General features: G+C 35.6%; 1 protein-coding gene across 1 annotated transcript in view; it reads left to right on the forward strand.

Moving 5' to 3' along the window:
• LOC144973876 (uncharacterized) overlaps positions 1–27,500 on the forward strand; it is a 49,866-nt gene that overhangs the window by 8,379 nt on the left and 13,987 nt on the right. The window contains exons 8-29 of the mRNA XM_078916765.1: positions 627–763; positions 1,256–1,356; positions 5,023–5,200; positions 6,573–6,770; positions 7,805–7,989; positions 9,072–9,236; positions 9,987–10,147; positions 10,875–11,070; positions 12,292–12,425; positions 14,487–14,607; positions 14,913–15,092; positions 15,679–15,717; positions 16,364–16,543; positions 17,083–17,247; positions 18,975–19,184; positions 19,557–19,669; positions 20,427–20,459; positions 23,569–23,587; positions 24,454–24,650; positions 25,433–25,532; positions 26,051–26,261; positions 27,447–27,500. The exon at positions 27,447–27,500 is cut by the window's right edge and continues 116 nt beyond it. Of these exons, the coding sequence (XP_078772891.1) occupies positions 627–763; positions 1,256–1,356; positions 5,023–5,200; positions 6,573–6,770; positions 7,805–7,989; positions 9,072–9,236; positions 9,987–10,147; positions 10,875–11,070; positions 12,292–12,425; positions 14,487–14,607; positions 14,913–15,092; positions 15,679–15,717; positions 16,364–16,543; positions 17,083–17,247; positions 18,975–19,184; positions 19,557–19,669; positions 20,427–20,459; positions 23,569–23,587; positions 24,454–24,650; positions 25,433–25,532; positions 26,051–26,261; positions 27,447–27,500 (3,077 nt within the window). The remainder of the gene's footprint in view (positions 1–626; positions 764–1,255; positions 1,357–5,022; positions 5,201–6,572; positions 6,771–7,804; positions 7,990–9,071; positions 9,237–9,986; positions 10,148–10,874; positions 11,071–12,291; positions 12,426–14,486; positions 14,608–14,912; positions 15,093–15,678; positions 15,718–16,363; positions 16,544–17,082; positions 17,248–18,974; positions 19,185–19,556; positions 19,670–20,426; positions 20,460–23,568; positions 23,588–24,453; positions 24,651–25,432; positions 25,533–26,050; positions 26,262–27,446) is intronic.

Here is a 27,500-nt window from a genome sequence, read left to right on the forward strand (position 1 = left end):
TTTGGTTTCTAAGATTATTGTTTTGGAAGTTGACAAGCCTTGAGATTGAGAATAACGAAATAATAATTCCCTTTATTCATCCCATGAGGGAAATTTGTCTCTAGGGAAGGCTGGAAAAACCCAGGCGTCAGCTGCAGTGCAGTGTCACAAATTGAGCTAGGGCGAGGTGACTTGCGCATGGCCACATAGCACAGCGGCGGGTGATCGAACTCGGTACCTTTCGGGTACGAAGCAAAGACCGTACCGCTGGGCCACGCTGCCCTTTAGTTCAGGGTGTTTTAATGGTCCAATATTCGTTGACTATGTCGGTGACTATGAATGAAGTAAAGGCATCTTTTAGCGTTTGAATCAAGAAATAAAAAAAACTGCTAAGACAAAAATATAAGGAAATGTCTCATTAGATTGAGGAGGATGTGTTTGTGTGCGTGTATGCGTTTGTGTATATGTGTGCTGTGTGTGTATGCCAGATGAACAATAGAGGTACCTTGTATCTATGCCTGAAAGTGTCACAGTGCATTTTAAGGTTTTTATAGCATATTTGCAGTTAAACTAATTATACGATATGATTTAAATCGCGTGTGTGTTTTTATATATAATCATGACAACAACACCTTTTTATTTCCCAGAGATATCGTAAAAGATCTTGGTACAATCAAATGTTTGGATGACGACCAGTTGGAAGTCATCAGTAAAAAGTATGAGTCTTCTATCACTGACAAGGAGTTGGAAGAAATGGATGTGGGCAAAATGGGTGTTCTGGCTGGTAAGTAAAAATTTTAAAAGTTTTGGATGAACAACTGATAAACAAAGCAGAAAGTAGAGTGGAAAATATCAGACTATTAAATCAGACTCCCTCAATGGGGTGATTTGTGCATCCTTCCCAATTTATTATAAAAATTCTATATACATCACAAATCCATTATTACAACTCTATTCTTCTTTCATGTCCGATTTTTATAGCTTTGCGTGTACCTGTTGTATATTTTATGACTATTTTATTATATTTGATGATTATTTTGTATTAAATTAGCTTCGTATTGTCATCAATTAGTTAATGACGGTGTATAAACCTGTGCTAATATAACGATGAATGATGTGTTACATTACGATAATTTCCATTCGGAATCAGTTATTTTATTTTCTCTTTTTTTAAAAGCAGAATTTGTTCAACAATTTCACAGGTTCCAGTTTCTAAATACTTTCTATATACAATTATCAATCAATTTATTTTCATTATTTTTTTCATATTTCTCAGGTGGATTGAGTGAAGACAAGCTTAAAAAACTAAATAGAGACCAAGTGAGTCGTATTCCACCTGACGCGATCAAGAAAATGAAGCCTGAGACAGTTGCTAAAGTAAGCGAAAGATTAAAAATACTGTTACTTATCCTTTTTTACAATATCACATCTTTGATGTAGGACAGTGTCCCGTCTTCAGGCAACACGAATGAATATGAACAATGTTATAGCACAATGCACGGTTTTTACTCACAAAACATTGGCTTTCATCTAACGCAACATCGTCTAATGTGTTCAAAGCACTTTGCAAGCGGCCTCAAGCCAGCAGCAGCAGTAAACACTTAGAACGCAGAGTGCTATTATAATCTTTTTTTAATCGAAACAATATTATTGTTATCGGCCAGGTGCATGTTTTATATCTGGGTAAGATTATATATGAGTAAAGTCTTTTTCCAAAATTCAACTTTGGAACAACTCAGCGGAACTCGAAATAATGACCTTTAGGTCTAAAACCAACATCACCCCCTCCTCCCCTCCAACCACCACCACCAATGCTTCATTTATTGCATCCGTGGGAGTCATTCCAGAGTTTAACATAAATTTGACTCGTTTTCGGGGATTTCTCACTTGTTGTTCATAACTCTGTCTCACTCATGAATTTCATATTTTCTATACCAATTTATAATATTTTAATGTGTCACAAAGTTAATTTTTTTTTGTACAGTATTCGCTGGATTCTAGCACGCTCTCGAGAGTACCCAAAAAGCGTGCCAAAATCCAAGCGTGCCAAAATCCGATGCTCAGGAAAAGTATCGAACTATTGTATTATTAGAACGAAGATGACGTCACTAAGGCCTTTGTTATTGTTTATTGCCATCCATGTTTGTGAGTAATTCTCACCAAACTGTATTGACCAGACTTTAAACGTTTAAGGTTACATAGTTTTGTGTGTTGGTCCGTTTACTTCCGGATAATAATAATGTGAGTTTCAAAGCCAAGCGCACACTATCTATACGTAAAATACGGTCACCCAGATCTATGATGCGAAATTGCAAAGTGTGCTGGAATTCGGCCTGTTAGATTTTTTTTATTTGTGAGTACTGTATTTCTTTGTCCATGATGGTGTTTCCACGCTTGTCTTTGATGCATCCACTTTTAGCACCTGATTTAGTTTTGTTTGTCACTTCTTTGATTTTCTGATGGAAGAATTTGCCATTTTTTTCTTTGCAGGACATTATATAGTGACATTGTTCATTTATCCAGTCTTCTTTAGCTTCGTTGCATTTTCTTTTTATCTGCCTGTTCAGAGTCTTGTATTTTTCTTCCTGATTTTTGGCCTTTCTTCTCTCATTCATTAATTCTAATATCTCTGGAGTAATCCATTTCTTCTTCTGCAACTTAAGTGTGGTTGGAACATTTTCTTCTAATGATGCAGCAACACTGTCTTTAAACTGCTCATATTTCTCTTCTATATCTGTTAGTTCTCCAAGCACTTCAAACTTGTTTCTTACTGATAGTTCAAATTTTTCTTGTATCTTCTGTTCCTCCCGGAGAATGTCTAGTTGGTATTTAGGTTTAGCCTTTGCTCTTTTGCAGATTTTCAATTTAACTCGTATGGGGCATAGCACAGGTATATGATCGCTGTTACAGTCAGCCCCCGGCATAGATTTGGCATACAAAACCGAGTTTCGGAAACGTTTGCTGATGAGTATGTAATCTATTTGGTTTCTCACTCCATCTCCAGGACTTTTCCATGTCCACTTCCTTCTATTGTGGTTTGTTGACCAAGTATTTGTGATTGTCAGATCATGTTGACGGCACCATTGAATAAGACGATCACCTCTGTCATTTTTGTCTCCCAGACCATGTGGGCCCACAATATCTTCTATTCTTTCTCGGCCCACCTTGGCATTAAAATCGCCCATGATGAGTTTTATGTCTGAAGACTTAAACTGATGCATTGCTTTATCTATTTGTTGATAGAAATTTTCCACTTCTTCATCATCGTGACTGGTGGTTGGGGCGTATATTTGTAAAATATCAAAATCAAAATCAATCAAAAGCGTGGAAACACCATCATGGACAAAGACTGCATTCTAAACAGATGGTCAGAATATATTGAAGAACTTTTTTTTGATAATCGAGGAGAAATGCCTATGATAAAAGAACTGGAAGGGCCTTCTATAATGAAAGATGAAGTTAGGAACGTCATGAAAAGCATGAAAAATGGAAAAGCTGCAGGACCTGATGCCATAACAATTGAAGCCTTGACTGGCCTGGGTGAATGGGGGATTGAATTCATCACAAACCTTCTAAATCAAGTGTATGACACAGGAAAAATGCCAACTGATATGAAACGATCCATTTTTATAGCACTACCAAAAAAGCCAGGGGCAGTTGATTGTGAACAACACAGAACTATTAGCCTAATGAGCCACCTCACAAAAATTCTTTTGAAGATAATTTTACTAAGAATAAGAAATAAAATACGACCTGAAATTGGGGAGATGCAATTTGGTTTTGTTGAGGACAAGGGTACCAGAAATGGAATATTCACATTATCAATGCTGATGGAAAGATGTATTGAAGTAAATAAAGATCTGTATATGTGTTTCATCGACTATTCAAAAGCCTTTGATAAAGTACAACACGAAAAACTATTCAAAATTCTATCATCCTTGGACATTGATGGTAAAGATTTAAGAATATTACGGAATTTGTACTGGGAACAAGAAGCAGCAATGCGTGTTGACAATGAACTAAGCAGTTTTACACCTATTAGAAGAGGAGTTAGGCAGGGGTGTGTTTTGTCTCCAGATTTATTCAACCTCTATAGTGAAATGATATTAAGAGATATCGAACATAAGAAGGGGGTGTGTATTGGAGGAAAGAATGTAACAAATCTGAGGTATGCAGATGATACGGTTCTACTGGCAGAATCTGAACATGAACTACAAGAATTACTGGATGTTGTAGTCAGGAGTAGTGAAAATATGGGACTGGAACTGAATATATCTAAAACAGAATGTATGACGGTATCTAAAAATAATAACCCACCAGCCTGTGTAATAACAAGCAGAGGACAAACAATACAACAAGTTGAATGTTTCAAATATTTAGGCTTCAATGTAACATCCAATGGAAAATCAGATTGTGAAATAAAGAAAAGAATAGGTATGGCGAAGAATGCATTCAACCAGCTGCATACAATTATGAAAAACAGGAATATTAGCATGAAAACAAAAATCAAAGTCCTGGATTGCTATGTACTGTCTGTGCTGCTATATGGTTGTGAGAGCTGGACCATAAACAAGACCATGGTTAAAAGACTGGAGGCAGTGGAAATGTGGTTTTACAGAAGAATGATGAGGGTGTCATGGATGGAAAGGAAAAGAAATGAAGAAATTTTAGAAATGGCAAACAGAAAAAGATCACTGATAACAAAAATCATCAAACGCCAAATGGAATTTTTAGGACACATTATCCGCCACCCTGGTTTGGAAATACTCGCCTTGACTGGAAAGATGAATGGAAAAAGAATAAGAGGAAGACAAAGAATAACGTATTTGAAAGGGATAAGAACTTGGACAGATGAAGCTGAGAAAGGTGGCGCTGCTTTAATAGAATTGGCAAGAGATAGATCAGCTTGGCGGAAGATGACCTCCGACGTCTGCTTCAGATATGGAACTACATGATGATGATGACTGTATTTCAGATCAAATAACTTTTATTTTTTTAAAAAAAAAAATACAAACTTACCTTCTATTTTTATCAAAACAATAGGCCTTCTCGTCAGACAAGATGAGTCGGATGACGAGAGAACAAGTCACAGCTATGGATCCTAAAGTGTTACGAAAGATGGGAGTGAAGCAGCTGATTGCAGTGGAGAATGTCGCCAAGGGAAGGAAGGATGTCAATGCAACAGAAGAGGCCATGAATAGGACAGAGAGGTTTTATATAGGCAGGTCCCCCATGCATTGCTGAAATAATAATATTAATGTCGTAGATTATTATTATTTTGGTGATCACATGATCCAATAATAATAATAATGATGAAGGAAAAAGCAATCATAATGGACATAATTATAATGGTGATGGTAATAATGATGATGATGATGATGACGACGATGACGACGACGATGATGATGACGACGATGACGGTGATGATGATGACGGTGATGATGATGATGACGATGATGATGATGATGATGATGATGATGATGATGATGATGATAATAATAATGATAACAAAACTGATAATAATAATAATAATAATAATAATAATAATAATAATAATAATAATAATAATAATAATAATAATAATATTAATAATAAAAATGATGATGATAATGATGATGATGACGACGACGATGATAATGATGATGATGATGATTACAATTGTTCTTTTTAGATATTGTGACTACTTATGTAAAATAATCGAATTCAAGGCTTATGTGTGACCCACGGTGAAAATCTGGTCTTACCAGATTGAGCTTGATGAAGAAAATGATCATAATTTGGAAAGCTTAGTTTAATGTATCTTTAGAATATAAACAAAAGTCAATGTCTCCATTGATTACAATTATTTTAAACTTAAATACTATCAAATAAGCTTAAAATTCACATTCAAGCATCAGGTTTAATAATATCCACTAAAAGTACTCAAAACGCTTTTCAAGGGGTCCCTAACCAACAGCAACACTGAACAAGTAGGAAGAGACATGACGCCTGTTAGGCGCTGCTACGTTTTTTTCCCGACAGAGACAACGCTCTTGACGACCAGGTACTCATTTTACACCTGAGTACGGTGAGAGAATGTAAGAGACGAGCCTTTTCCAACGACTCACCTGTGAAACCTTTAAAGCGGGACTCAAACCCTGGACCCTCGGATTCGAAGACGAGTGTCATACCTCAAGGGCAAATAGCCACACCGTGATGTTTTACCCTTTTGAACCGATTTTACACACATTATTTGTGTAAGGCTCTAGATTTAAAAGATCATAACGATTTTAAGGTGTAAACAGCTATATTATCAAATCCGTTGAGAGTGTGTCATTTAATTATCTTTAATATGTGACCCATCGTCTCAAAACAGTATTATGTCGGAGCGAACCAGATGCTTAAAATCTGAATTAAACTAATCAAAAATTTAAATTGTTGGCATTATCACCATATGGTATCCATTCTCCTCAATAAAACATACAAAATCATCATCAACACAAGTCTGATATATCTGGCTATAAATTGAATTTTCAACATCTTAACCAATCCGACTTAATACTGTTTTGAGGCGAAGGGTCAAATTTAATGTGTTACAATTATTATTAAAACAGATCTCCCAAAGAATGTATCCCTGAAGTCTCTGGACACTTTCAAGGAAGTGCGAAACCTTCCATCCGACAACTGTGGAGGTGTGTCCTTCGCCGGCCAAGAAGACAGTCGCCTGGACACCCCTTCAAAGCGTGCTGATTTCATTAAATCTCTACCCGATGGTCAAGGTGCCATGTTCACCAGAATAACAACAAGTCCAGGTTATTTCAAGCTTCTTTTTTTTCATGAAATTTGTCCTTTGCGCCATAGGTCACAGTGCGTCATATGTTTATGATTAAAATTGATTTTTACTAACAACAAGAGATGAATAGAGTAGGAAAGTGCCAGAAGACAATAGAGAATAACATTTTTTCGCGGCGGTGATGGGGGTTTGAACCCGTGACCTGACTGGTACGACAACTCCGCCTAGTAAAATTTCGTTTTCCCATGACCAAAAGGGGTATTGTGATAGCCCTTTCAAAAATAATCTATGATGCATTTTTGAAAAGATTCTATATTTTTTTTTCTTTGGATCTGCATTTCACTCTAAAAGATAAACATTTCTACAAAAATATACATGCAGCTATTAATCCCACGACTCAGACCATGTGAGATAAGGGGCCTGAATAAATTCGAAAAGTACAGTTTATAATAATTAGTTACTATATTCTTGTTTATCAATCCACATCACTAGTCTGTGGCGTTTTACGTACCCCGTATGATATTGGTCCCGCATGGTGTGCTAAGGAATACAATAAACATTATTATAATCTCAAGGTGTGTATAAGACGGGTTGTGCTCTCTAATTTGTCACTTTTATAAGGAACATTATGATAGATGCTTATTACCAAACTTTTCACTTTTTTGTTTCCAAAGTAAAGAATAATAATCGCATGTCTTTATCATCGTCTTTGTGTGTTTAAGATTTCTATGTTAAATTGCTGAAACATTTCACGAAAGATTTTATGTTTTAAATTATTAAACGTTATGTAGAATATAAACACTAAATTATCCCAACTATTAGGTGTAATAATTGTGTTTTAGTGAATGCGCGTCTAACCAGTAATCAGGAGGTCTAAGGTTCGATCCTAGTCGAAAAAGTCTGATTTTTTAATTATTCTTTTCATACTTGATTTGTGTCATACACACCTTTTCAAATTTATAATGTGAGATGCTTTATATGAATGCACATATACGTATCTAAATGTACTTGATTAGTTTGTCAATTTTTTTCATAAATTCTATTTTACCATAGATCATGACGTGTCACAGTTTACTACATTTGAAATGAGAAACATTCTAAAATTTTTAACAAATGACTTGGATAAAGAAGACCAGGACAACTTCATCAATTTGAGAACGGAGTTTTCAAAACTTACTAAGGAAGCTCTCAATACGACTCTTCAAACATGGTCCCCTAGAGTTTATCTTCTTATGAAGGTAAATGATATTTTGATGAACATTTGAAATTGTCCAGTGATAAATAGAGGAAATTTGCATAAACATTACAAGATAAATGTGATTTATATCTCACTAAGTTTGTTTCACAGTGCCATCATTGCGATTAAGCCCTCTTCATTTACGGTTCGCCAATTCATTATATAAATTTTTTTACAAGCATTTATTTACATGTTTAAGGAGCGGACGTATAACCTTAGTTTCTATACTGTTAAACGCACAGAAATCATTGTTTGTCACTCTTTTGTCAGGAAAGAAATCTATCGCAAAGTACAATCTGCCAGTTCAAATGAGACCCAACAACCCAAGTATAGTTGGATATACAGAGAAGTCTGAAGAAAACGATTACTGAGTCTTTGATGATTACAGGCCATATTATGCGTAGAGTAGAGAGTGAGTAGAGACCCATAGCAAATGGGCTAATGAGATTCATGATTGTAATCCTGAAATCGACAGTACCAATGCATAGGCGACTTATTGGATAAAACAGAACATAGATTATGTAACAAGTCTCAGGCTAAGCACATGAATAGATTTGCTGCTATGATCTATATCTATTTTTTGTGCGGCTATGTGGTCTAGTGGTATGACACTCGTTTTCGGATCGGAAGGTCCTGGGTTTGAGCCTCGCTCGGCGCATAGTTGAGTAATTGAAAAAAACTCTTTACTTACATTCTCTCACCGTACTCATGTGTAAAATGAGTACCTGGCCGTTAACAGCGTTGTCTTTGTCCGAAAAATTATAAAAGCGCCTAACATGTTAAATGTTGCTGTTGACCAGTGACCTCTTGTAACGCGCTTTGAACACATTTAGTGGATATTGCGCTATACAAAAGCTCCATTATTCAAAAAACTTTATTTCGTGAGGTATAACCTTTTGTTCTGAGTTTTCACGTGCTTGTAACCCAAGAGTACTGGGGACAGTGAATGTGTATACACTATCATTCTTTTCCAAGACGGCGCTATCTATGGCCCTGCATTATCGCAAGCGCTTTTAATCTGTTGAAGTCGAACTATTTTGACCTTAATAAATACCGATGTCTCTTTGACTCTTTGAATTCCAGCCACAATTGATGTGCAGTACTCTTGGCCTGATGGACATTGATTCGCTGGAGACCTTCTGTGAGAGACTCACTGACAGAGATGTCACCACGACTACTTTTATAGAAGTCTTGAACCGCTGTGGCGATTGTTTGGCTGTAGCCCACGCACACAGAACAGATGAAGATGTAAGTTGAAAAATGTTGCGATTGTTTGGCTGTAGCCCACGCCCACAGAACAGATGAAGATATCAGTTGAAAAATGTGGCGATTGTTTGGCTGTAGCCCACACCCACAGAACAGATGAAGATGTAAGTTGAAAAGTGTGGCAATTGTTTGGCTGTAGCCCACGCCCACAGAACAGATGAAGATGTAAGTTGAAGAATGTGGCGATTGTTTGACTGTAGCCCACGCCCACAGAACAGATGAAGATGTAAGTCGAAAAATGTGGCGATTGTTTGACTGTAGCCCACGCCAGAACAGAACAGATGAAGATGTAAGTTGAAAAATGTGGCGATTGTTTGGCTGTAGCCCACGCCCACAGAACAGATGAAGATGTAAGTTGAAGAATGCGGCGATTGTTTGACTGTAGCCCACGCCAGAACAGAACAGATGAAGATGTAAGTGGAAAAATGTGGCGATTGTTTGGCTGTAGCCCACACACACAGAACAGATGAAGATGTAAGTTGAAAAATGTGACGATTGTTTGGCTGTAGCCCACACACACAGAATAGATGAAGATGTAAGTTGAAAAATATGATTGGTAAATATTAGTCTGCAGTTCTCGCAGATATCTTCTGTATCTCCCCTACACTCCCCCCCCCGGCCGCCTTGCCACTTTTAATATTTATATATTGTTTGAAAGGTTTAAAACATTAGATATAAAGAGTACAAATAGAAAAGAATTAATTAAAAATATTATTTCTAATACATTGTCAGATGATTGGTATAATGAGTGGCTTCAAGGGGAAAGCTTTCTACGACAAGTTGAGACAGTGGAAGCCGTCAAATTGGGACATTTACCATCTCATGTTTGCTCCAGACTCACTGGAAAAGAAGGACATTGGTCGAATCACCAACCAGAATCACTTCAAAGACATGTAAGGTTTAAACTCATGTGGTTAAAAATGAAATTAGTTCAGACAGTGGAAACATCGAATTGGGACACACATCATTTATCTCATGTTGGCTCCAGATTCGTTAGATAAGAAGGACATCAACAAAGTCCTCAAGAGCCAGTTGGTTTGTAGAACTGGAGTTTATCCCAGTTTCTATAGCGTGAAATCGATGTCCCAGGTTTGAAAGTTTTTGCTAATATGAGGGTCATTTAAAAATCGATCGATATTTGAAGGACGAGTTTTCTGGCCAAATTTTTAATACAAGTTTTTTTTCCAGAATACAGTAGTTGACTAGTTAAAGATCTGAACAAGTGTGTATGAAAAGTACCTGACAAAGCAAGAAAGAATAATATAAGAAGAAAAAAACATCCCAAAATGTCAGTCTACCTCGACTGGGGATCGAACCCCACACCTTCTGATTACCAGTCAACTTCTGTATTCTGGAAAAAAAAACTTGTATTAAAAACAATTCAGATCAATTACAAACTAGATGAGCAAAGGTATCCATTTAAAATGTCAGTTTGTCACTTTAAAATATATAGGGTTATGTAAATGTAAATTTATTGAAGACCAATGTTTTTTAAAAAAATACATTTTCCCACTATGTACTAAAATCACCCCCTTTATTCTTTCAATAACTTAAATTATATTAATGTCGGGGAAAAGCACACCCATCATATTTAAGCAGCATTTATCGTATCTATTTCAGTGGACAGATATATAGATTGGCTGATCCCAGATTTTTCGAGAACGTTCCAAAGCCTGTAATGGAGAGACTAGCCAACAACTTACAGAAAGCCTTGGGTTCCTTCTCAGATTGGTCTTTTATAGAAAGCAACATGCTGCTTCCTTACATCTTGAATTTTCCTCCTAAGATACTCAAGAAAGAAATGACAGTCACAATGGTAAGATGTATAGGTTATTTCTTTATAACATTAAGGTCTTAGAGTACAGCATTGTCTTATTGCCTGTAGCTCCCTTGTTCATTTCTCGTTGTTGGTGGGGCAAAGTTGAGTCTTTGGATATAGTAAGATATAAAATGAGTATCTGGTAACAGTGTTAGATTTTTAAAAAAGCATTATAGGTATCATGTCTCATCCTATATATAGAGGGAACCCTTCTAAAGCACTTTGGACACGTTAAAGGAACTTGTATACAAAAGCTCATGTTTCCAATTAAAAAATTAATTTGATCTTTAAAAATTCCAATAACTTAAGAATAAAGCACCTAACCCATTAATTGCAGCAGAATGTGTCGATCTTAGTTGGTTTTCTTTTTTTTTCTTTTCTGGCACTTTCATCCAGCTAGCAGTGTTTGGTAGCTAACTATAATTCTGACGAAAAACTTTTTTGCATAGACTCGCTCACAATCAAGGAAAACAAAGTGTTGTTACTGTCCCTTTAACGCTACAGAAATCGGAATGAACTCATGCCTCCTCAGTCTTATCATTTTCAAGGACAACTTTTTTTTTAATTTACGCTTATGACACCCATTCATTCAGAAGATGTATAATCAGGCAGAGGCCCCAAGAATCAATCTCAAATAGAACCAAAACAATCCATTTTATGCCGTTCATTGTAATATGTCACTGGACTTTGGTAATTTACTTTCCATCAGACCTTTATTTCATTAAGCTGGCCTTTCACAGTCAAATAAACAGTTTTAAAAACCATTCTAGTAGTTGACAATAATTAATCAGAAACAAACTAGACAATAAGTCACCGTGTGGTCTCAAAAACTAACGAATACCAGGTGACTCAGACTGCATGAATGGTTATTTGTTTTCAAGCCGGCTTGGGGTGTAACTAAAACAATTTAAAACGTTTGGAGTATGTTGAGATGATGGGGGTAAAATAGTCCTTCAGCACCATTCGGCCAAAGGAGCCGGAGTTTCACCCGGTATCTATGGCAAGGAACTAACAATAACAATTACATGCTATTCTTTTGATAGGACGGTTGTACTACGGAAAGTACTTTCCGCCATCTCTAACAGACCCAGCTAACCAATCACTGCTGAGTGTACAGGAAAGTCGGAAATGGTATGAAACCGCCATACACATGTATATTTGATTTCGATATAGAAGTCTATGTCCCACATTTCATCGAATGATATTATGTTTTTTCAGGTGTTGTCGATTCTGTCCAATGTAGAAGATATCATGGGTGTGGCCAGTGAAAAGTTCATGTCCATCTCAGCCTGGAAGATTACAGACTATTTGGTGAAAAAGGCCAAATCTGTTCCCAGCGATATAAAGAAAAAGTAAAGATTTTGATTGAAAGAACAAAATAAAAAAGAATGGAAGCCACAATTTATTTTACAAAGACAGATGACGTGAACGTTTTGGGTTTCCCCTTTGTCAACAAAACACGGTGGATGAATCACTAAAGACAAATCAGAGATTCATTCATCGTGCTTTGTTGACGAAGGGTAAACCCAAAACGTCAACATGATCTGTCTTCGTGAATTAAAAGTTTCCATTCCAGTTTAATATTGTTATTTATTTCTTCAAGCTTCAAGCAGCAACTTTTGTATTATATCTACTTTTTGATTTACAAACTTTACAAATAAGTGCGATCCACCCGACGTGCTCTTATTTGCAGGTCTGATAACCCAATTCCTTATAGACTCATTGTTGTAATGGAAATCACAAAAAAATGACGCAAAATATTGTCCATTACAACATTGTTAAACTAGGCCCATAAGTGAATTTAGATGCCAGACCTGCATATATGTACACGTCGGACCCACCTCTCAAAACCTTACTAGTCGGGATGAACCAGAAATATGAAATGTTATATACTTGTAGAAGGTCTGTTTATTCTTTTCAGTAAATCATAATTACTTAATCAAAATCTCATATTTTGAAATATTTAATCAATATCTGGATCGACATAATACCATTTTTAAAAAGTAATAAACATAGATAATTATAATCACTTTTTTTTTTAAAAGAACAAAATACCAAATACGGAACGTCTCGGCGTGTTTGGTATTTTGTTCTTTTTAGAAGCTGTTATATTCATTTTTATTTATAACTTTTTACAGTCCACAGCTTCTAGCAGCTTAGTATCAATTTTACCATTCATTGTAAAAGGAAAAGGAAAAATTGTATTGTCGTATGACATAAAAAAAACTTGGGTTTTGATTTACAGAATTAGCAAACGAATTGTAACGATATAAAGATATTGTAAATTTTGTTTACAAACTTTGCAATTTAATTTCTAACGACACAAAAGAGTAAGGTTTTTGATTTACAAACAATAGTAGTGAATTGAACTGTTTATTGAATCTCAGAATTGTCTAGTAGTTCTTTTATATATTTCTTTTATTTTCAATGTTTTACTCTCTACCAGCCATTGTCTCAATAAGGTATTATGTCGGGGTTGGGGAATAAAAATTCTGAAAATTGGAAGTAAATTTCTAGATAGATCAAATATTTAAAACAATGATTCTTATTTCTATGACTACGAAATCAAATATTTTGTAATTCCGCGCATTTTAATTTAAAATTCAATTTTCATTTGACCTACTATCACCCCTACATTGTACAATAGAAGGAATGAGATTAGCGGAAGAGTAGCGTCCCTTGATTGGACGTCACCCATAGTCTGTGACATCACCGGCGGAAAAGTTATTAGAGAGAGAACGTCATGTTGGTTGTGCACATGGTCTCTCGGACTCGCGTCCACGCACAACCAACATGACGTTCTCTCTCTAATAACTTTTCCGCCGATGACGTCACAGACCATGGGTGACGTCCAATCAAGGGACGCTACTCTTCCGCTAATCTCATTCCCTATTGAGGCAATGGCTCACGATTTATTAAATTACAAGGACCAGGAGTAGTGTAGGAGTAATAGTAATTGTTGGAGGTCATTGTGGCTGAGAGTAAAACGGTTTTTATTCGAAAATTAAACAATTCATCAGATTACAATTGATTATTGTGTCGCCATGTAAAGCCTCAAGATTAAAAAACATGAGCAAAATTTAAAATGCTAAATAAATTGGTTTCATTTTGGTCTTCAGCTAGATCGTGATGGTAGCATTCTAATGTTTTTCTAAGTCTTGCCCTAAACCTACATGCTTAAAGTTTTAAGTATAATCTTATAGGAAGCAGATTTAAATACGGAAATATACAACTACGAATAATATTTTTATCAGGGAATTAGTTTTTTTTAAAAACAATTTAAATTTATGCATGAATAAAACATTTTCCCCCCGTTTCAAATTAGATGCATTTAATTTGTTTCGAATTCTTCATCTGAATCTTTATCGGTGCCCACTTCCTCATTTTCACTTTGACGTTTTCAAATTCTACAGAGCATTTTGTATTGTCCTTAAGTACACAAACCATAAGAAACTGTGGAAAAGTGTGTATAGCACATCAGAGATTTTGGAGTGTCTGCCGGATTGTGCTTCCTATGACATCCGCGATAAAACGGTTTGTATGGTCAATACATTCATAGATGATTAACTGATTTGTATCAGTAAATTCATTTTAAAAAACACAGAAGCATATTTAAATTTCTTTCAGGGGGGCGGGGGGTGGGGGGGGGGCAGAAAGGGAGACGAGAGAGAGAGAGAAAGAGCGGCAGCGAGAGGGACAGAGAGAGGGAGAGAGAGAGGAGAGAGAGAGAGAGAGAGAGAGAGAGAGAGAGAGAGAGAGAGAGGTGGGAGGGTTTAAGAAAACACAGATGGCACGCAGATATTAAATTTAATGTCAGTAGTCTCTTGATATCTTGCCAGATAACAAACCTGATACGAAGAGTTGTGAGAAGCAGGAGCTTTAAATGGAACCAAGAAGGTTTTGACACCTTAGGAGATTTCATCGCAGCTGTACCGATGTACACACTGAAGAAAGTGGATCCCAATCTTTTGTACGCCAACTGGGACAAACTCGGCAATTTGGATTTCGGTATCAACAAGGTAGGCTATTTAAATAGTTATTTTTAATTGGTTAACGTTAGGTTCCACTCCATTCATCCATACATTTTAAGAGTTTAAAAACTATGAACTTTGTCGTCTCTTGCCCAACAGTACGGTAAGTTCTCTTGTTACTAAAGCAAGAAGGGCTGGATGTGGTCAAGAATGAGATAAAACTATGGTGTCCTCTGGTAAGGCACTTTACACAAATAACTAGTCTCTACTCAGATTTGAATGAGCACTTGTCTGTATAGGTGGTGTTGGATATTTCAAGAATGCAGAAAGGGACTATGTAGTCGTGTGGTAAGACACCCGCTTTTGGATCGGAAGCTCCTGGGTTCGAGCCTCGCTCAGCGCATAGTTGAGTCCTTGGAAAAGGCTCACCGTACTTGGGTATAAAATGAGTACCTAGTTTGGTCGGGAAAATGTGTAATATCGTCTAACTGGCGTCGTTTCATGCTCTACATGTTACGTATTACTGTTTGTCAGGGGCCTTTATTCATTTAATAAGCTGTTATTTTTGTAATCAATGAAAGATAGCCTCTTTTGGTTATAAACCAATAGATTTGTATCATTTTATTCATTCCAGCTACGCATTCTTTGGAATCTAATCAAAAGCAAAGTCAATGTAAGTTTTTTAAACCTTTATATTTGTTGATATCTTTATGGGTCGTTCTTTAGTCAGGACCCATATTAATTATTTTTGAGGGGTTTTTTTTTAGCACACCACACATTGACGGTGCTGTTCCATAGTCGAAACTGCACCATCCAAAATATAACATTTATTAATTTATAGATACAGGCAATATTTTGAAATATTAACAAATTACCAGACCCTTAACAGCAAGTTCGATTTCTTGCCTAGTCTTTAAAGTTATAAGATATAAGCATTCTATTTAATTGTTAATTAAATGCAATTTATTATCACCTTTCCAAAACAAAACCCATTTGAATGTGTTGCTTAAATACATGAGACGATTGCTTATTGCTTAATGAACAGAAAAAAATGTCTCTTTGTGTCTAGATGATTCAAGTGTTAAGACAGATATTGCTTTTGTTCCACTGAAAATGGAACCGTTTACATTTTTTTTACTTTGATACCTTTTTTAAAGCAGATCATGTCCTCCTTTTTTGTAATCTATTATATGAAAAGATATTTTGATTTTAAAAAACTAAAATATTTACTATTTACAACATATGAATGATTCCATTTCCCCTCTTGAACGAAGACCCAATTCAAAATACGATATGCCTTTTTATTTTCTATTATTTAGTTAAAGAGACTGGACTGTGCAGACATACAACATCTAGGACGAGCACTGCTAATACTTCGCTCTAAAGACATTAAAAAGATTCCGGACAAGGCGGTGGGAGATTGTGCTATGTACTTAGGAGTATTGTTGAAAGACACATGCGAAAAGAGGAAATTCTTCTGCCAAACTTTGTGGGAAAAGGTATAACATTACATTTTATTATAATATTATACTCAGATATTCTAGACAATATTTCATCAAAATATAGAGAGATTTTTCACCCAAAGTTATTTAATCCCGTGGTTAAATACGTCTAGTTTATGATAAAGACATCCAGGCATTATATGATGATATTTTGATTAAAGATATGTAAGATGAGTAGATTTTAATGCTCTACATAATATTCTAAAAGTGGGCTTTTATTTAATGTTGTTACCTTAGCAAACGTGCGTTGATTTGAGAGAAAACTATATCAAGAGGTTTAAGAATGAACCTTGTTATGCAAGTTTTGCACTGATTTGGCTCCAAGTTATTTGAATTATGATTTGTATTTTTGTCATTTCCGTTAAAGGCTAGGTTTTTATTTGTTTCTGTTTTTTTACAGATTATGATCTTGATATTATTTCTTGAAGAAAGCCATTCTTCCTCATAATTTCCTTCTGTATCGAAATCCAGGTTATACTATCTATGTCTCATTTTCTATTTTTAAAATTCACAGTCTTTTCTCTATTTACATTCAGTTAAAAGTGTTCGCCCAAAATGAGACACTACCCATTGGCTCGGTGGTTAAAGACTTGGGTGAAGGATTTGTACAGTACATCCCACGGAAGGATATTGAAACTATAGATATTGACGATCTTGGAGGCGTTGATAGTCTGTCGAACTTGAAGCTCAGTGAAGATCAGGTAAAATAGCTCATTAAATACGCGATCTTGAAGGAGTTAATAGTCAATTATTCTTGAGACTTTGTGAAGATGAGGTAAATTATTCATCATCTAAAGAACTTAGAAACCAAGAAAAACGTATGTATACGTTTCATGTTGTAGACAATCATAGATTGTTAAGAGTCTATCGAACTTGGAACTTAGGTAACTCGCCAATGGTTATCTTTGAAAAGTTGATATTTAATCGAACTTTGAATTCAGGTAAATTAGATAAATGTCCCATTTATATAGAATCGTTAACCCTTTCCAGGCTAGGTACAATTGTGGGCTAACCTTTCATCATACATTAAAGATATGAAAAGTATACTTGTCAATGCTAAACAAAGCAGATTAACAAATACAAGAATAGATTATCTCAAAGACTTAGACTTTTTTTGTATTTTTCTTCGTCTTTCTCTGGCAATATTTCATCTTTTCAGATGTTTATCTTACACTAGTGCCTAATCTCTAATTTATATAATATAATATAATATATATATATATATATATATATATATATATATATATATAATATATATATATATATATAATTTTAATATTTGCCACAATGTTGGAGTAAGTCTACATGGATGTTTCAGGCCTTTTCAGCCATCGTCAGGACTGTGCGTTACATGAGTTTGGTTTGTTGTGTGTGTTGTTGCTTGTTGAAATGGTTCCGTAGGTTTGTAGTTGATTAATAAGTGCTTCCGGCGATGTGGACAACTATTGTACATCTCATTTTTCGTGTTGAGTGTGGCTTCATGGGGGTGTTTGATTATAGTATATTTCTCTTCCAGTCATAAGCTACATTGTTTTGATGATGGTCTGTATTCTGTTGCTTTAGATATAATTTTCCATGAAATGTTGTGGTCTAGTTTGTTGTCTTTTAATTTCCAAATATGTTCGCTAAATTTTGTGGATGTTTTTTTGTTAGTGTTTCTAAATGTTGAGGTGTGGAGGTTGTATCTTGTTTTGAAAGTATTTTCCGTTAGTCCCACATATTTTTCGTGCTTGTTTGTTTTAGTTTCGGTGACTGTGGCTTGGTAAATATTAAACTTGATTCTAAACATTGTTTGTTTAGCGGGTAATGTTCCTTATTTCTGCAGTTGCATTTTCTGGTGGGTGGGTTTTGCTCGTGTCGGTGGTTTATAATATTTTTTTTTGTGGCTTGTAATTATTTGTTCTTCGTTACGCATGCACGAGTAGCTTATTTTTGTGCTATTCCTGTTGATAATTTGATGTAGCATGTAGGTTTTTTGGAAAGTGTGTATCAATTAACTTCAGGAACTGCTGTCCAATGCTCCATTGCTACATGTCGAGCACTTTTCGTACCATATTTGTATCCAACACGATTCAATATATATATATATATATATATATATATATATATATATATATATATATATATTCGCATTGTGGGTAGAAACGGCCGTCTTTGACGAAATGTGAGTTGATTTTACTCATTTATATATATATATATATATATATATATATATATATATATATATGTATATATATAAGTATATGTATATAACTGAATGCCCCCGCACGCGCGCGCGTGTTGTGTGTTAAGATAGCCTAGTAGTTCCAGTATCTAGAACAATATTTGATGACTGTACTAAATTAAATTAAATAAGCTACCATTTTTTATTTATACAAACCAGTGACAAATGAAGGTTGTTTACCGTTTTATATTGTAATATTTTCAGGCTCCAATTATGATGAGGAAAGTGAAAAAAGATTTGGGACCGGTTGGAAAGAACAATGCAAATTATTCCTCTAAAGCCGTCATGAAAATGGGCCCAGTATTTTATCACGGGGCCTCTGGTTCTGACTTTGAAATCCTCCCTGAAGATTCAAGTTTGCTGGAAATGCTGCCACATATGGCTAAATACTTCGACAACATCAACGAAAAGAAGGTAAATCATTGCAAAGTATAAAATGGATACATCATTCGTATATTTCCATATAATATTTGTCCCACTCGTCTTCATAAAAATTTTTTGCATGGATCCTCGTAAGAGGATTAGATTCTCACAACTATTCCATTACCACCATCACCACATCATCGTCATCCTCCTCCTCCTCCTCCTCCTCCTCCTCCTCCTCCTCCTCTTCTTCTTCTTCTTCTTCTTCTTCTTCTTCTTGTTCTTCTCCTCCTCCTTCCTCCTTCTTCTTCCTCCTCCTCCTCCACCCCCATCTCCTTTTTTCTTATTTTTCTTCGTTTTTGTTATCATCTAAACAAACTTACTCAAATTAATTTTACTTATTTATTTATATTATTCCAACAGATTGAAGTGGTGTTTAAGAAACTGAAAAAGATATTCGCCGTGGATAAAACAAATAACATTTGTCTGGATCGTGCATTGACAGAGCAGATTGCCATGTTCTTTACAACTGCAAAGTATGTCCTATTTTCTCTCAAAATTATATAATATCTTTATGGAGAAACGTTTTGGGTTCAACATTTTCAATCAAAAACATTTAATCCTAATTGCAACAATAATGACTGCCTGACCACTAAATGACTCATTCTGTCAATGACAGAAATTCTCGCTGCGAAGCCTTACCAATATTAGGTAAACTTGTGCTATAGTTCCAAAACGTTCAGGTCATGAGAAGGGATTCCTTGTTATATTCTAAAACATATTATATGGTAAAATGCACAGAGACTAGAGAAACGGTAACAAAGCGGATGTCCCTTGGTCAGAATAATAAGATGTGCTGAGACTAGTAAGTTGACAAAGCGCCTTTCCCTCATTTATTATGATAAATTGTACAGAGACTAGAGTAAAGGTGACAAAGCGCATTCCCCTTGGTCATAATAATAAGAAATGTGCTGAGACTAGTAAGTTGACAAAGCGCCTTTCCCTCATTTATTATGATAAATTGTACAGATCAGAGACTAGAGTAAAGGTGACAAAGTGTATTCTCCTCAGTAATGGAGAATACAAAACGTCACCTTGCACCGAGCCGAAAATTGAGACCTCGCAAGATCCCACATTTAAGAGTTGGTTGTTTAAGTCGATCGATATTTGAAGGTCAAGTTTTCTGTCCAAATTTTCAAATAGGTATGTGTTTATTTTTCCAGAGTACGACAGTTAAGTGATTAATCATATTTTGAAATTAGAAATGAATCTGTTTTCAATAAACGTTTTCAGGGCAGAAGATCTGCGAAAGTTTTCAGATCAAAGGTGATCTCAGCGATGGAGGAAGTATGACTACTCAAGAAGAGCGAATAAAGTCAGAGCTTCCTGTCCTTATGAAGTAATGTAAGCTCTTTTTCTGATCATAGAATCGTCTCATACATACTCACACTTCTCACTCATCATCACCACAGCATCACGTCGTTCGTCGTCGTCCCATCATCTCATCATCACATCATCTCTATCTACCCTATACAATATTTCCTTTTCATTCTTCTATTTCCGCTGCTCGTTTTCTTCTCTTCTTTTCTCTTCTTTTCTTCTTCTTTCTTCTTTTCTTTCTTCTTCTTTTTCTCTTTTCTTCTGTTTTTCTCATCACTAGTATCTCTTCCACATTGTATTCTTCATCTTGTTCTTTCCACATTCTTTTCTTTTTCTTTGATATTAAGCTATCTTCTTTTTCTATCTTCTTCTTCATCATCATCTCTCTCATCTTCTTCATCTCTTCTTCTCTTCTTCATCTTCTTTCTCTCATTCTTCTTCTCCTGCACTTCTTCTCTCTCGTCTCTTGTCTCATTCATCTCTTCATCATCATCTCATTCATTCTCTCTCTATCATCTTCTATCTTTTATTGTCCTTTTTCTCATTCTTCTATTATTCTCTCGCTGCTTGCGTTCTCTTCTTCTTCTTCTTCTTCTTCTTCTTCTTCTTCTTCTTCTTCTTCTTCTTCTTCTTCTTCTTCTTCTTCTTCTTCTTCTTTTTCCTCGTCTTCTTTCAGCTTACCCGCATTCTGCAGGGTTGCCATAATGAAGGCCATACATTTCCATGCATCTCTGTTAAATGCATCATCTTCCTCCGGGCCCAGTTCTTTCATATCCTTTACCCTATCTAACCAACTATTCTTCATGCGTCCCTTTTTTCTTTTCCCCGCTAATTCTATATCTTGCTTCTGAAACTCTTTTCCATCCATTACCGCCGCCTCCTCCTCCTCCTCCTCTTCCTCCTCCTCCACATTCTCCTATCCTGTTCCTTCACGTCATCCTCCTCTTTATTCTCCTCCTCAACTGTATCTTCCTGGTCCTCCTCCACTTCCGCCTCATCCTCCTCCTCATCATCATCATCATAATCATAATAATAATAATAATAATAATAATAATAATAATAATAATAATAATAATAATAATAATAATAATAATAATAATAATAATAATACTTTATTGCATCCCAAAAAGGAAATTTTTTGTACAGACGTGTTATAATTTACACAATAAGATAAAAATACAATGGAAATAGGATGTATATATATATAAAAAAAAAAAAAGAGCAGCTCATGCCCAGAGCTGCGCTTTATAATATGAATAATTTCAACACTGTAAAATAGTTAAAACTGTCACTATAAATTGAAAATTGAAAAGATTTCAAAACAAATAAATTAATAAATTAATATTTTATTTTTAAAAAGTAAAAATGAGAAATAATTATATAAAATGATTATTGCTTGTTGTTATAAAGCCTAATACTGGACGGCAGAAACGATTTTCGGTGTCTCTCTGTTTTGGTTGAAATAGAGAAAGTGCGACCACTTCTTTCTGACATAATAACTGATGGTCTTAGTGGATGATACTGGTCATTTAATATTTTAGTTATTTTATTTATACAAAATTTCTCGTTATAAAAGATCTACATCGTCAACATCATTTATATAGCGTTTAATGGATTTTTTTAATATTTGAATTTATTTTGTTCCTTTCCACTGCTAAGCAATTGCCTCCCCAAGCTGTTATACAAAATGACAAAACACTTTCAATTACTGCTCTATAAAATAATGTGCAGAGGGTTTTATCTATTCTAAACTGAGAGAGTTTTGATAAAAAATATGTACGTCTGCACATCTTATGCCTAATTATTTTCAAGTGTTCATCCACTTGAGCCTGTCATCAATCGTTACACCAAGGTATTTGTAGTGAGGAACTCGCTGGACGAATTGGTCCTTTAATTTTAACGGTTCTATCGGTTCCTTCACTCTCCTAAAGTCAATCACTAGCTCCTTTGTCTTGCTTATGTTAAGCTCTAGGTGGTGGGCATCACACCAAGACACAAATCTATCAATTTCTTGCCTATAAGCCACTTCGTTGCCATTTGTTATGAGGCCTTGAAGAGCGGTGTCATCTGCAAACTTTATTAAAGGTACACTCAGGTTTTGACTTCTACAGTCATTCGTGTATATTGTGAATAATACAGGGGACAATACACAACCTTGAGGAGCACCAGTATTTGTAGTTATACAGGAAGATTTGTTTTGTCCTAATTGAACATATTGTGCTCTCTCCGTAAGAAATTCGAGCACCCAAGCAATTATATACTTGTTTAAATTCAGACTAGTCAATTTTTGAACAACCAACTGAGGTTGCATTGTATTGAACGCTGAAGAAAAATCTGCAAAAAGCAATCTGCAATAGCTCCTAGCGTGATCTAGATGCCTGTAGATGTTGTTTGTAAACAGCAAAATGGCATCCTCTACGCCACGTCCTGGTTTGTAAGCAAATTGATGACTATCACTCAATGGCATAAACTGATTCCTAATTTTAACAAGAACAAGTTTTTCTAAAGATTTCATGACTATTGAAGTCAATGCAACAGGTCTGAGATCGTTCATAGTTTCAAGTTTTTCTTTTTTTGGAACAGGAATAATTTTTGAAGTTTTCCAAATTTCAGGGATCGAAACGCATTGGAGGGACCAGTTAAAAATATGTGTATAAATGGGGGAAAGCTGATGGGTACATTCTTTTAATAATTTTCCTTTCAATCCATCCGGCCCAGCAGCCTTCCTTTCGTTTAGTTTCGAAAATACGAATCTCGTTTTCTCTTCACTGACCTCAATAGCCATTTCATCTTCCAAAGCCCTGTCTAATTTATGTTTTTCATTTTCAATATCAAATTTGTTTGCTGTGTCGAAACGTGAATAAAATTTATTTAAAGTTTCAATTTCGATATCTTCTGATATAATCGTGGGCTTTGGATTATAGTTAACAGCAGTTTTAAGCCCCCGCCACGTGTCCCGTATATCCCCAGAAGAAAAGCATTTTTCAATTTTATTTTTGTACTTGTCTCTACAACTAGATATTACCCTCTTTATCTCTTATTGTTTTGTTTTCAGATCTTTTTTGTGTCCACAAGTAAAGAGGGTTTTCTTTTGGTTCAATAAAAGTTTTAGATTTTTGTTATCCAAGGCTTGTTGTTAGGATAATATTTTATTTCTTTTTTACTAGACACTAGCTGTTCACAGAATTTTAAATACTCACTCACGCAGTCATTCAGCTCATCCACACTATCACATGATTCGATAAAAACATTCCAGTCAGTGCATTCAAAACAACCACGCAAATCTTCACACACACTTCCGTTCCAGATCTGTACACTTTTCTTTACTGGTTTTACACGTTTAAAAACAGGCGGTTGGTGGGGAGTAGCAAGAGCATGCAGTGGTCAGATAAACCTAATGGGGCACGGGGTAAACATTTATAACTATTTTTAATGTTACACAGGAATAAATCTAATGTTTTTTTGTCCCTTGTCTCGCAGTCCACGTATTGATGAAGTCCCGGGAGAGTAAAATCGTTACATTGGTTAAAATCGCCAGTGACCATCAATACGGCATCGGGTGACTTAATTTGAATGTCCTGTATTTCTTTCCTCAAACTATTTTTCGCTGTGTTGTTGTCTGATGATGGTGGAATGTAGACGTTGATGATGATGACATGAGTAAATTCCCGGGTAGATAATAAGGTCGTGACGAAACAGTAATAAATTCAATATAGTCGTCACAATACATTTTCTTTATATGACAGTTAATGGGGTGGCACCATTTGTTGTTAATATATGTGCACACCCCACCCCCAGTTCGTTTATTTACATTACATCATCACCACCGTCATCACCACCATCATCATCATCATCATCATCATCATTAACATCCTAACAAAAAGAAAAATGAAAAACGTTCAAGAATAAATTATTTCTACATATGTCTTAATCCCAACAGTCACTTGGGTCGAAGGAGTCATATGACGAGGAGGATGTTGGAAACTACAAGTACATGTGGTGTGGTCTGAAATCTGCTCAGGCTGACAAAATGAATGAAGAGGCAGTGGATGGCTACATGGGTGCAATGAAAGACTGTGTGCATTTCGAACCAGAAACAAGGGAGAGTTTGGTTAAGAGATCCATTACCCTCTCAGGGTAAGTATCTCTTGTAATATTGACTCAGTTATGAATGAGTACTCAGAAAAAGGCAGTAACGGATATTGTGCTAGTGCAATCAGTGAGCCTGAGCCTGACAGACGTTCCATGTGGCCTGCTGAGAGAATAAATGAAGCAATGTGAAGCGCATTGAGCATGGTGATTTCCTGGAAATGAATTATATAAATTTTCATATTTATTTTATTTTATTAATTTTGGTAATAGAGATCCTTACTGTTTTTTCTCTCTCGATATTAACGCTTTGTCCATCTGGTAGATTGATTAGTCTGTCAGATCTGAAAATAATTTGCAACATAGCAATGTCATATCTTAAGAGTAAAAACAAACAAACAAACAAAGCTTGAGCTTTTATATATCGCAATATCCACTAAACGTGCTTAAAGCGCTTTACAAAGTGTCCTTGACCAACAGCAACACTTAACATGTAGAACGAGACATGACGCCTGTTTGTTTTTGTTTTTTGGATAGAGACAACTCTGTTAACTCATTTTTCACCTGAGTACGGTGAGAGAATGTGAGTAAAGAGTCTTTTCCAAGGACTCAACTATGCGACGAGCGAGGCTCGAACCCAGGAGCTTCCGATCCGAAAGCGAGTGTGATACCACTAGACCACAAGAGTAGCAGGCAATTGTAAGCTATACAATGTGGTATACTGGTAATTCGGAATTAACTAGCTTCATAATGATAAACATTTGTAAATAATTTTTTAGATGACCCAAAGTCTCTTAAGAAAACTGTTCTTGTTTCTTACATGTTCACAGATCTCTGTCCGATTTACTGACCTCTAACCCCAAACGATTAGAGGATCTTGGGAGTTTGATCATTGATGCCAATGTGGATGATATGAAAGCTTTAAATTCTGTGAGTAGAAAACGGCATGCATATTGCAGAATTTCATATATTACGACAAGCCGTAAACTGAAAAATTTATGTTGATCGTTAACAATGTGCTTCGTTACCATACTATTTTATATAATGATAGTAGAAGTAGTAATGATATTAGTAGCAGTAGTAGTTATGGTGGTTGTGGTGGTGGTGGTGGTGGTAGTAGTAGTAGTAGTAGTAGTAGTAGTAGTAGTAGTAGTAGTAGTAGTAGTAGTAGTAGTAGTAGTAGCATGCTAAAATAATTCATTGTTTAACAATGCTATATTCTCTCATCTTTTATTCGTCTTTTCTTGACAAAGGAAAACCCGAAACGTCGACATAATCTCTCTTCGTAAATCGAATTTAAGCTTCTATTCCATTTTATCATTTATTACTCACTTATTTTAGGAGGAATGTTTTAAATCAAATTTTATAAATTAATCTTAATAGTTAAATTATAAGCATCAAGTCAACCCCGACGTGATGACGCTTTCACATTCTATAATACTTTACAGGATGCCCAAGAGGTCTTTATATCAAGAACACAAGAGTTGATGAAGTCCGTGAAAGAGGTACAGAATCAGGCCAAGAAACGTCCGTCCGCAGAAATAAGTAAGGATGAGAAACAAGCGGATGACGACAAACTAAAGAAAGTGGGAAGAGCCATTCTTGACATGCACAAGGCGTCGTCGGCAAGTGACAGCAGTAGACGAAAGAGGGCAACTAGTAAGCAGAACAATAGCGCGCATTGACAGAATTATAATATTTCTTCTTTTTTTTTTTATTCTCTTCATTCTCTCAGAAAACGTTCATTTCATACCATATCATATCATAGTTATTAAGGGTTACATAGGTCAAAATATGTTTAAATACCTTGTTATTTTTGCAAATATAAATATATAAGGAAAGAAGCTGATATACAGAGAAGTGATAAGACATGGAATGAGAGAAAAAAGTTAGCTCGGGATAGAGGATGGAAGCTGTTTGTCTGTGGCCTATGCCCTGACCCAGGGTGAAATAGGTAATGATGATGATGATGATGATAAATCCATACAATAGACAATATCAAATTCATCTTGACATGTTTATGTGATCTCCGTTAAAAATGTCTTAAACACGAGGATTCTTTGTTACCCATTCAATTACTGACCACGCTTAACATCACAATTTTGAAATCTTTAAAAAAAATTAGTAAATACTTGCAAAATCCGGAAAGAACCAAAAACTTTTGTTTTTTTTTTAATGTTATTTTTCCTATATGTACTTTACCAGTTGCCTGTTATGCGTCCTCTTACAATATATGCCAATGCCCATCGCTATGTACTACTTATTTACACCTGAGTCGGTTAGGGTAATGTGTGCAAAGTGCCTTACCCAACGGAACAGCGTCGGGATCAGAATTGTCTTCAATCACTGTCACCCATCCAGTCACTTACCATACTTAACATCGCTTGACTTCTGCGACTAGACGAGACATCGTCTCGCTGAATAACCGAGTCATACACACACCAAAAAAAATCATTAACGGGATCATAAAATCAAATTTGCAAATATAGATTAAACTTTAATACTTAGAGTAATCGTACAAGCTTTGCACGACTCACGCCACATTGGGCCAAATCCTTATCTTCAGACATGACTGAATTAGAATGACAGTAGGCGGGAGTTCCATAGGGAAGGAACAAATCTGCACATACTGTTTTGAAGCCCATTGATTGCTCTATATTCCGAATATGACCACTTTCTACTTGCGATATTTATAACAAGCCACATGCCATTTTTTTTCTTCCCCCAAAAATACCCGTGTACTTTTGGTTCGCACACTTTTCCATCACAGTCACATAAAACCCCTTTGAGACTGCAGGTGACATGTTATGTTTATTTGGTTCTGTATTGACATTTTAATTTCAGCTCCTGTTGACTGCCCGACCATTCGCAACTTCAACGGGGCTCTGTCCTTCCTAA

The sequence above is a fragment of the Berghia stephanieae genome, chromosome 5, assembly GCF_034508935.2.
Source record: "Berghia stephanieae isolate SIO BIC M18660-M18661 chromosome 5, UCSD_Bste_1.3, whole genome shotgun sequence".
Taxonomy (NCBI): domain Eukaryota; kingdom Metazoa; phylum Mollusca; class Gastropoda; order Nudibranchia; family Aeolidiidae; genus Berghia; species Berghia stephanieae.